This window comes from Anolis sagrei, chromosome Y (genome assembly GCF_037176765.1).
Source record: "Anolis sagrei isolate rAnoSag1 chromosome Y, rAnoSag1.mat, whole genome shotgun sequence".
In the NCBI taxonomy this organism is placed as follows: domain Eukaryota; kingdom Metazoa; phylum Chordata; class Lepidosauria; order Squamata; family Dactyloidae; genus Anolis; species Anolis sagrei.
Window position 1 is genome coordinate 71416434 of NC_090035.1, and position 11779 is coordinate 71428212.

Sequence of the window (11779 nt, forward strand, 5' to 3'; positions counted from 1 at the left end):
CTTGAAAAAGCTGTCCAATCCGGACAGCTGAAGAAGCAATCCTACGTGATGATTGGCCAGCGTTGGTACGGAATGGCGGGAAAAACGACACTTCAATCTCTCATTGGAAGAGAGAGGGATTTCATTGGTTCGCTGGTCGGCCAATGAGCGCGCGCGTCGGGCAGACGGGAACGCTGCGTCGCGATTGGTGGGATTGGAGTGAGGGGCGTGGCTTAGTCAACCGGCGCGGTTTGTGGAGAGCGCAGTCGCCCGGGAGATGCGGCCTGAGTAGAATCCGTCGGGAATCAACCTTGAGGCGGATCATCCGGGAGAGAATCGTGACAGAATCGGAAGTCAGGGATCTCTACTTAATTTTGGCACTGCGATCTTTGTTGGGAACCACGAGGTAAGTACCGATAATGGGCAGAAGAAAGGCACACCCACTAGGAAAGGGCGGTACATCCGGGTCTTTCTTCTTCCTGGGCCTTCCAATATCCGGGCATTTAGTCCTCCATATTAGTGGTTTGGGGGCGTGGCTTAGGGCAGAACTCAGCTATAGCATATGGACTTTGGAAAACTTCCTTAGACTGCAATTTCCATAATTTGCAATTTGCACCACTTTTTTTCAGAGTTTATGTTCCCCAAAGTAACTTTCCCAGACTTTAAAAGGGGAGAGGCAACAGCAACATATTCCTTATTGTGCTTCCTCTTGGAATTATGATCCACAAGGTAATTTGAGGGGTGCATCTACACTGCTGAATTAATGCAGTTTGACACCAATTATCAGAGCCCCATACTATATATGTAATATATGTTATATATGGGTCATAATTCCACTTTTCAGGGGTGCATCTACACTGCTGAATTAATGCAGTTTGACACCATTTCCAACTATCAGGGCCCCATACTATATATGTAATATATATTACATTTAATATTACTAATAATACTAGAGTATAGTAATATATAATGCTAATATTGTGTTATGCTAATAATATAATATATTATGAATACATATATTGGTAATAATATTATTTATTTTATTTATCTATCATGTCAAGGGCAGACCAAACAGTTGCAATGCATTTTTAACAAACAAACAAACAAAACACAAAGTTTGCAAGCTTGGTAATTGAATAAATGTCCTTTGACCAGTAGCTGGCCACTTGGAGTGCCTCTGGTGTTGCCGCAAGAAGGTCCTCCATTGTGCATGTGGCAGGGCTCAGGTTGCATTGCAGTAGGTGGTCTGTAGTTTGTATAATGTAATACAATAAAATCCTGATAATAATACAATATAATAATCTTAATTATATATTATATGTATCTATATAAATAAAAATGTAATGTTAGTTTGTGGGATTCACAGAACTCAAAAACTACTGGGGGAATTGACACCAAATTTGGACACAAGACACCCAACCACCCAATGTATGTCGTTCACTCATAAAAACACTGAAAAACGCAGCAGAAGGGACTTAAAAAGCCCCCAAAAGCTCAATGACGGAGAGCTAAATGACAATACAGAAAAAAGGGAAGAAAGAGGGAGGGAAGGGGAGAGAAAAAAGAAAGAAAAAGAAAAGAAAGAGGGAGGGAGGGAAAGAAAGAAGGAAAGGGAGAAGGAAAGAAGGAAAGATGTAGAGAAGGAAAAATGAGAGAAAGAGGGAGAGAAAGAAAAAGGGGGAAGAAAGGAAAGTTAGAGAAAGATAGAAGGAGAGAAGGAAAGAAAAAAGGGAAAGAAAGAAGGAAAGAAAGAGCAAAGGAAGGGGAAGATGTAGAGAAAGAGGGAGGGAAGGAAAGGGAGAAGGAAGAAAAGAGGTAGAGAAGGAAAAAGGAAAGAGGGAGGGAAAGAAAAAGGGAAGGATGGAAAGTTAGAGAAGGAAAGAAAAAAGGGAAAGAAGGAAGGAAAGGGGGAGTGAAGGAAGGGGGATATGTAGAGGGAAGGAAAGCAGGAAAGAGAGACAGCAGAAGAGAAAGACAGCAGAAGAGAAAGAAAAAGGGGGAAGGAAGGAAAGATAGAGAAGGAAAGATGGGAAGGAAGGAAGGAAGAAAGGAGGAGAGAAAGAGGGAAGGTTGGCCACAGCAAAGCGTGGCAGATACAGCTAGTTACTAATAATATTACAGTATAGTGGTATGGTACAATACAGTAATGTATAATTACTTGTGTTATGCAACATATAATATTGGTAATAATATTTATTATAATATAATACAATAAAATGCTAATAATATTAATGATGGTTGTGAGGTCAGTTGGAAGCCAATTTCAGCGGAAAGGAGGAAACCATGAAAATGAACAAAACCTGGCTACCAGTATTTAAAAAAACCTCTAAAATCAGGGCAGTAAATAAATAACAGCACTCAAAAAGCAGGGAGGAGGGAGCAAGCTTGTTTTCTGCTTCCTTGGAGACTAGGACGCGGAACAATGGCTTCAAACTACAAGAGAGGAGATTCCATCTGAACATTAGGAAGAACTTCCTGACTGTGAGAGCCGTTCAGCAGTGGAACTCTCTGCCCTAGAGTGTGGTGGAGGCTCCTTTGGAAGCTTTTAAGCAGAGGCTGGGTGGCCATTTGTCAGGGGTGATTTGAATGCAATATTCCTGCTTCTTGGCAGGGGGTTGGACTGGATGGCCCATGAGGTCTCTTCCAACTCTTTGATTCTATGATTCTATGAATTTAAACAAAAGACGTTAAATATTAAATAACCCCCCAAAAATAAAATAATGTGTAAACACTAAAGTAATCTGGAAATTTGCTACTGCAACGCATCCAGTGAAGTGGTATAAAACCAGTATAAAAAAAGATTAGGACTAAGTACATTCCATTATTTTAATGGGGGTCTTCTCTTCCCTTTCTAGAGTCTGCTGCTGTTCACAGTGAGGTCACCATGGCTGTCCCAGAATCCCGGCCCAACCACACGATCTACATTAACAATCTCAATGAGAAAATCAAGAAGGATGGTGAGCTTATATACCCACATCCATGTTGCCGGGCCCAGTTCTCTGTCTTGTTCCAAATCCCATTATGTTGAGAAAAAGGGGTTGGATTGGGTTCCTTTTTGTTTCCATTCTGAACATCTGAACTTTTGTACATGTCTCTTAGAATCATATAACATTTAGGTCAGGTCCTTAAGACTTTTAAACCAATTGCTGCATTTTAAACTCATGTCTTGTGTTTAATCTTTGTCCAGGTGTATTTTAATATATGTATTTTGTAAAAATGTGTATTAATATGTGTATTTAAAATAACGTTTGTTGTTGTTATTATTATTTCCAAAGTTGCACACTTTATAATATAACTATTGGTATATAAAGCCATCAATTAACTAGTTATTTTGCACGTTCTAATAATAGTATCTGTATCTTATTTGAATGAAAACTTCCCGACCCTACACCGAGATAAGAGTCTTAGAATAATTTGTCCTATCAAGCAATGCATATTTTTATATATGTAAATTTTATATAAAGTATTCTAACGTGACCTAATTGTACAATATTTATCATAGTATCATAGAATCAAAGAGTTGGAAGAGACCTCATGGGCCATCCAGTCCAACCCCATTCTGCCAAGAAGCAGGAATATTGCATTCAAATCACCCCTGACAAATGGCCATCCAGCCTCTGTTTAAAAGCTTCCAAAGAAGGAGCCTCCACCACACTCCGGGGCAGAGAGTTCCACTGCTGAACGGCTCTCACAGTCAGGAAGTTCTTCCTAATGTTCAGATGGAATCTCCTCTCTTGTAGTTTGAAGCCATTGTTCCACGTCCTAGTCTCCAAGGAAGCAGAAAACAAGCTTGCTCCCTCCTCCCTGTGGCTTCCTCTCACATATTTATACATGGCTATCATATATCCTGTCAGCCTTCTCTTCTTCAGGCTAAATATGCCCAGCTCCTTAAGCTGCTCCTCATAGGGCTTGTTCTCCAGACCCTTGATCATTTTAGTCGCCCTCCTCTGGACACATTCCAGCTTGTCAATATCTCCCTTCAATTGTGTTGCCCAGAATTGGACACAATATTCCAGGTGTGGTCTAACCAAGGCAGAATAGAGGGGTACCATTACTTCCCTAGATCTAGACACTATGCTCCTATTGAATGCATTGTTGGCTCATGTTTAAGTTGTTGTCCACGAGAACTCCAAGATCTTTTTCACACGTACTGCTCTCAAGCCAGGCATCCCCCATTCTGTATCTTTGCATTTCGTTTTTTCTGCCTAAGTGGAGTAATCATAATCTTGCTCTTCTTTTGACAGTGCCTTTCTAATCACTCAAAGCTATTATAAACCAGTCTTTAAATGTTCTCTCTATATGTCCTGCAAAGGGCTTCCAATTATTTTGAACACATTGTATTGTTTCATTTCTAAGAAGACAAGGTAGTTTATCAAATTCTGCAAAATTTAGCAGTTTGGTCAACCATTTGTTTACAGGTGGAATAAGTATATAATGTTTATGATTGGGCCCCCTGGTGGCGCAGCAGGTTAAATCGCTGAGCTGCTGAACTTGCTGACCGAAAGATTGGCGGTTCGAATCCAGGGAGTGGAGCGAGTTCCCACTGTTAGGCCCAGCTTCTGCCAATCTAGCAGTTTGAAAACATGCAAAATGTGAGTAGATCAATACATACCACTCCAGCAGGAAGTTAATAGCGCTCTAGGCAGTCATGCTGGCCACATCACCTTGGAGGTGTCTATGGACAAAGCTGGGTCTTCAGCTTAGAAATGGAGATGAGGACCACCCCTCCAGAGTCTGACACGACTAGATTTAATGTCAAGGGGAAGTCTTTATCTTTACTTTATCTTTACTTATGATGATTATGCCACAAATACAAATGGGTGAGAAATATATGTATTTTTCACACACAGCAAACAAATAATCCAATTATTATAAAATACCAAATAATGCAACATTAAAATACTACATAAACTAGCTCCTGAATAGTTAGAAGCCAAGCAAAATTCAATATTATTGAAGACTTAAACATAAGAAATATAATTATTATTATTGTAGGAGTGTATAAAGGCTGCTTTCACTCAGTGTGTGCTTCTGTCTCCCTTAGAGCTGAAGAAGTCCCTCTATGCCATTTTCTCTCAGTTTGGCCAGATCCTGGACATCCTGGTGTCCCACAGCATGAAAATGCGTGGCCAGGCCTTTGTCATCTTCAAGGAGGTCAGCAGCTCCACCAACGCCCTGCGCTCCATGCAAGGCTTCCCCTTTTATGACAAGCCCATGGTAAGAGGGATTAAAAACACCTTATTTCCCTATATTTTCCTGCAGAGAAACAAAATGTCTTGGTCGAACCTTGTGGGAACAAAACGAGATGCTATTGCCATTGTGCAATGGGATGTCAGCCATGCACATTTACTCATTGCTGCTTCCATCACCAGAGGATCCAGTATGCCAAAATGGACTCTGACATCATAGCCAAGATGAAGGGGACTTACGTGGAGCGGGACCGCAAGCGGGAGAAACGGAAGCCCAAGGGCCAGGAGGCTCCGGCTGTCAAGAAACAGATCCCAGGAGCAGCCCCTGTGGCCCCTGCTGTACAAGGCGCAGTACCTGTGAGTGTTTGCCCAGTACATACACTGCCTGACTCCAATGTGAAGGGTTCGGGAGAAAGGCATCAACATCTGTATTATTTTAATATTATAATTATATAGTAATGTACTATAATATTCAGGGAAGACAGGTAGCAAATAATGATAGTAATTATTTAAATCTGAAAGTTTATGTGTTTTTTTCCTATGACTTTAACATTTCTAAAAAATTTATATCTTTACTTGTCCAGGAACTCTATTTTTACAAAGTACCTCTAAACCAGTGTTTTTCAACGTTCTTAAAGCTGCAACCCCTTAATACAGTCCCTCATGCAGTGGTGACCCCCAACCATAAAATTATTTTTGTTGGTACTTCATAACTGTCATTTTGCTACTCTTATGAATCATAATGTAAATATCTGATATGCAGGATGTATTTTCATTCACTGGACCAAATTTGGCACAAATACCCGATACGCCCAAATTTGAATACCGGTGGGGTTGGGGGTATTGATTTTGTCATTTGGGGGTTGTAGTTGCTGGGATTTATAGTTTAGTTACAACCAAAGAGCATTCTGAACTGCACCAACAATGGAATTGAACCAAACTTGGCATTCAGGACTCCCATGACCAACAGAAAATACTGGAAGGATTTGGTGGGCATTGACCTTGAGTTTGGGAGTTGTAGTTCACCTACATCCAGAGAGCACTGTGGGGTCAAACAATTATAGATCTAGACCAAACTTGGCACAAATACTCAATATGCCCAAATGTGAATACTGGCGGAGTTTGGGGAAAATAGACCTTGACATTTGGAAGTTGTTGCTGGGATTTATAGTTCACCTACAATCAAAGGGTATTCTGAACCCCACCAATGATAGAATTGGGCCAAACTTCTCACACAGAATGCCCATGCCTTGTGAGACTCGTAGTGAGCCTCCCTCCAGCCTTGTATGCTCTCCCGCATATGTGCATCACGCTGCCATGCTCCAAGCACGGTTGCTCTCCCCTCTCCACTTGGAGTCTCAGCAACAGCCCTCCCCTTGGCTGAGAGGCTGGCCAATAACAGCGGAGGTGGGCATTTGGTGGGAGGACTCACTGTCTGTTTCCAAAAAGGAAGAGAAGGACAGGCAGAGAAATCTTCAGCCTTCTCTGCCAAAGGGGTTCATATGTTTTCTGATGGTCTTTGGCGACCACTCTGAAACTCCCTCACGACCCTCAGTGGTCCCGATCCAGATTGAGAAACGTTGCTGTAAACACTGATCATAATTTGGTTGGGTTTGTTCCTTTTCTTCCTTTGAGCTCAACTCTTCTTTTTGCAAATGGGTTGTTGGAGCTCTCCATTGCACAGGTTGACCGGTGGAAGTTTGGGGTGGCTGTTTTTTTGTCCTGGGTCAACATTTGACACCGTGTATGCCTTTTCTTTCTGTCCAGGGCATGCCTCCCATGAACCAAGGCCCGCGCATGATGCACCACATGCCAGGTCAGCCCCCCTACATGCCTCCTCCGGGGATGATGCCTCCACCTGGCATGGCCCCGGGGTCCATTCCTCCAGGGGCGATGCCGCCGCAGCAGATGCTCCCTGGGCAGATGGCTCCAGCTCAGCCGGTGAGTGACAGGGCACAGCAGGTTAGAGGAAACTCTGTGCATATACAGTGGGCTCTTGATTTCCATGGGGAATTGAATCCAGGATCCCTTGCAGATACCAAAAATTATTGAAAACATAATATAGTAGCAGTAGAGTGGGCAGTAAGCCCTGCCTGCGAAGTGCACTGCAGATTAGCTAAATCTAATACAAAGCTGGGAGGTTGCTGCAAGCCAGTTCCTTCCTGTGCTTGCATTTTTGACGGCCTCTTGTTTCGTTGCAGCTCTCAGAGAATCCTCCCAATCACATTCTGTTCCTCACCAACTTGCCTGAGGAGACCAACGAATTGATGCTGTCCATGCTTTTCAACCAGTAAGTGCCTGGTTTGGGTCCTGTTGTGTTGACTACTCTCTGGGGAGTTTGGGGAAAGAATTTTCTCAGTTAATGTAAGGTTGGGATTTGTGAAGCTGGCCTCTTGGATCCGTACTCACAGGGATTGGGATGTGGTCCATCAGGGTGGGCAGAGAGCTTCTGTGGGTTCTGTGTGGCCCTTGGGAGTCTTGAGTATCTGGTTGGTGGTGCTAAATACCGTTGATGTCTATCAAGCTCTCAAGATAAATGGGTAAATAGATATCCACTTTGGTTCCCAGTCCTAGGGTACAAATGCAATAGATAGATAGATAGACAAATGGACGGATAGAGTGATAAATCGATGGATGGATAGATAGATAGATAGATAGTAGAATAAATATATGATAGGACAGAAGATGGATGGATGATACATAGATAAGATGTAAAGATTGGGCGGATGGACAGATGTGATGAATGGATAATTGGATGGATGGATAGATAGATAAGAGATAGATAAGATAGATGATAGTCGATGGATAGATACGATAGATAGATAGATAGATAAGATAGATGATAGAGTGAATGGATGGATGGATAAGTGGATGAATGGATAGATAGTACAATAACAACTACTAAACTTTATTTATATACCGCTCTATCTCCCCACGAGGACTCAGAGCGGTTTCCAAGTAACATAATCAATACATACAAAGAGAACAGCATAAACATAAAATTAACAAGACAATATAAACATTAAAAACCACAATAGCACATAGATGCTAGAGAGGACAGAGGATGGATGGATGATACATAGGATGGAAAGATTAGGCGAATGGACAGATAGATGTATGGATGGGATGAATGAATAATTGGATGGATGGATAGATAGATAAGATAAATGATAGAGTGAATGGATGGATGGATAAGTGGATGAATGGATAGATAGTAGGATAAATAGATGATAGACAGGACAGAGGATGGATGATAACATAGGATGGCAGGCCTGGGCGGATGGACAGATGGGTGTATGGATGGGATGAATGAATAATTGGATGGATGGATGGATGGATGGATAGATAAATAGATAGATGAGATAGATAGATAGATAGATAGATAGATAGATAGATAGATAGATAGATAGATGAGATAGATAGATGAGATAGATAGATGAGATAGATAACAGTGGATGGATGGATAAGAGGATGAATGGATAGATAGTAAAATAAATAGATGATAGAGAGAACAGAGGATGGATGGATAATACTTAGATAGGATGTAAAGATTGGGTGGATGGGATGAATGGATAATTGGATGGATAGCTAGATAGATAGATGATAGAGTGGATGGATGGATAGATAGATAGGATAAATAGAGAGAACAGAGGATGATACATAGATAGGATGGAGAGATTGGGCGGATGGACAGATGGGTGTATGGATGGGATGAATGGATAATTGGATTGATGGATAGATAGACAGATAGACGGGCGGACAATTAAGTAGATAACTGGATGTGCAGATAGATGGATGGACAGACAGTTAAATACATGAAGGGATGGGTGGCTGGACAGACTCGTAGATGGATGGGCGGACAGAGCAATCGATCACTGTATGTGGCAATTTACAAGTAAAAGAAAAACCAAAAACAGCCATCGATGTCAGGATCACCGTATCAGCCTGGGATTGGCTGCTTCAGTTCTCTTGCCATAAGAAGGGAGGTGGGGGGAGGGAGGCTGGGTACAGTTGGGGAGGGTAGTGTAAATAGGACATCTGCATTGTGAGGGAAATTGAAATTGCAGTTAATAATAATAATACAAGAAACAACTGGAAAAGCTGACATGATATGAGGATTTAAAGATCGAACTGCACAGACTGGCACAAACCAGTAAAGGTCGTCCCAGTGGTGATCAGCACTGAAGACCTTGGCCTGCACTTAAACACAATTGGCGCTGACATGATTACCATCTGCCAGCTGCAAAAGGCCACCTTACTGGGATCTGCATGCATTATTTGCTGATACATCACACAGTCCTAGACACTTGGGAAGTGGCCGACGTGTGATCCAATACAACAGCCAGCAGAGTGTCTGTTGTAGACTCACCTTGTTGTCTTTCAAATAATAATAATAATAATAATAATAATCTTTATTTATACCCTACCACCCATCTCCCCAGTGGGGACTCGGGGCGGCTAACATGAGGCCAAGCCCCCCCAAAATACAGTACAACACAATAAAATGCAGAATGGAAAAAAACCAAAAAGAAAAACAAACCTTACATCAGAAAATAAGTACAGTAGCAAAACAAAAGTTAACAGACTGCTGGCACAGTGTTTTGCCACTAGTGGGCAGGAGGGAGTTGGAGCTGATATATACAGCAGGTTTGAGCGGGGAAACTTTTGGGATTATGGAAAGCAGGAATAAACCACTTGCCTCCAGAGTTTTATTGTTGTGAGATTGATTTTAATTCCAAGATGTTTTCCAATCTAAAACGCACACACACACACACACACACACACATATAGGGGGAGGAAGAATCAAATAAATATACAACTATGAAATACAGTTGCAAAACAAAGCATCCAGAGGAGGGAAAACAGTGTGGTTAAATATAAATGAAACTGCCGAATACATATAAACCAAAACTTACAAAACTATCAAACAGTATTAAGCTACAATCCCTGAAGTCTTGGAAAACAAAGAAGGAATTTCCATTTTAAAACAACTCACTATATTATTTCTTTCTACTCTGTCCAAGCAGCTGGTGAAGATGTTTAGGCTGCCTCCTCTCCCTGACATATTGTTAAGCAGAAACATAGAGCCTTAGTCTTCCTCTCCTGAGTTTCTTTGCTTTGCCTTCCCTCAGGTTCCCAGGCTTCAAGGAGGTGCGGCTGGTGCCAGGCCGCCATGACATTGCCTTTGTGGAGTTTGATAACGAAGTGCAGGCCGGAGCGGCCCGGGACGCCCTCCAAGGCTTCAAGATCACGCAGAACAACGCCATGAAGATCTCCTTTGCAAAGAAATAAGGCCTTCTGTGGCCCTCAATCCATGCAATGCTTATTACCCCTTCTCTTCTAGTTCAAGCATGTAAAATGGCTTTTCGTTGTGTGAGTGTTTTTTCATGTTCTGCTCTGTGAGGTAAGTGCAGAGGTGTGTGAAAAAGAGAGAGAATGAAAAGCTGTGGAAGAAAGGCAGAGAGATGTGTGCCTGGGTTTGTGTGCACCGTTCGAAAGTGGCAGCCGGTTCTCTGTCAAAAGCATTGCACCCAGGGTCTGACGGCCAGACATTGCACCTGGAGCTTTTCTGTTTTGGAATAAAAACATGTTTATTTTCTCTCTTTGGTTATGTGTCTTATTACTTGAATTAAGAGGAGAAAACTGGTTTGTATGCCCATCGGCCTAGCAAGGGGGCCTTTTCAGGTTTCCCTGGCTCATTCACTGAGGCCAGACTTAGGCCTTCATCACTAAAAAGAAGAGAAGCAGCATGGCATAGTGGTTTGAGCATCAGAGACCGGAGTTTGACTCTCTACTCAAATTATAGAAACCCCACTGGTAATTTTAGGCAAGTCACTCTCTCTCAGCTTCATAGGCAATGGAAAATCTTTTCCAAACCAATCTGGCCAAGAAGATCTCGCATAAATTGGTTGCCATAAATCAGAAATTACTTAAAAGGTGTCATATAATAATAATAATAATAATCTTTATTTATACCCCGTCACCATCTCCTCAAAGGGAACTCGGGGCAGCTTACATGAGGCCAAGTCCAACAGTACATTACAACAAAATAAAACCAGAACAACAAAAAAATCCCATCACAATTTAAAGAAATAAAAACATAACAATACAATAATACAATGCAAAATCAATCACAAAGGGCAGGCCACATGTGCAAGGTAAAATGATAAAAACTCAGGATGAGTTAGGGGTGAAAAAAATATTTGTATGGGAGAAACTCAATAATATAAACTTTATTTATACCCCGCCGAGTCCCCATCTCTCCAATGGGGACTCGGAGCAGCTTACAAGAGGCCAAGCCCAAACAACAATAAAGAAAAACCAAAAACCGAAAACGCGAACAATAAACAACATTAAAGGAAAACACAATAAGCACAGTAACAATGGGTGGGCTACATGTAATGATTAAAAGATGAGCTAATTAAAACTAAATTAAAAACTAAGGCGAGATAAAAGAGAAACAATATTTGCGGAGGAGGACTCATTTTAGCGGGAGTTGTGGGATCAAACTTTTCTACAAAGGGGGGGGGGGATGTATACTCCAATGACAGAACCTTGTTTTTTTTTCATTCGTTCAGTTGTCTCCGACTCTTCGTGACCTCATGGAGCAG

The 11779-nt window shown here is 41.7% G+C and overlaps 1 protein-coding gene across 2 annotated transcripts; it reads left to right on the top strand.

Annotated features, from left to right (window-relative positions):
• Positions 1 to 183: 183 nt before the first annotated feature.
• LOC132780112 (U1 small nuclear ribonucleoprotein A) lies at positions 184 to 10767 on the top strand. Of its 2 annotated transcripts, XM_060783651.2 has the most exons (7): positions 184 to 385; positions 2835 to 2936; positions 5024 to 5196; positions 5352 to 5525; positions 6936 to 7109; positions 7370 to 7458; positions 10301 to 10767. In XM_060783651.2, exons 2-7 carry the CDS (start codon positions 2864 to 2866, stop codon positions 10458 to 10460), a joined length of 843 nt encoding a protein of 280 aa, XP_060639634.1. In that variant the 5' UTR covers positions 184 to 385; positions 2835 to 2863; the 3' UTR covers positions 10461 to 10767. The 2 variants fall into 2 exon arrangements, with proteins under 2 accessions (XP_060639634.1, XP_060639635.1); XM_060783652.2 differs by lacking the exon at positions 2835 to 2936.
• Positions 10768 to 11779: the final 1012 nt, after the last annotated feature.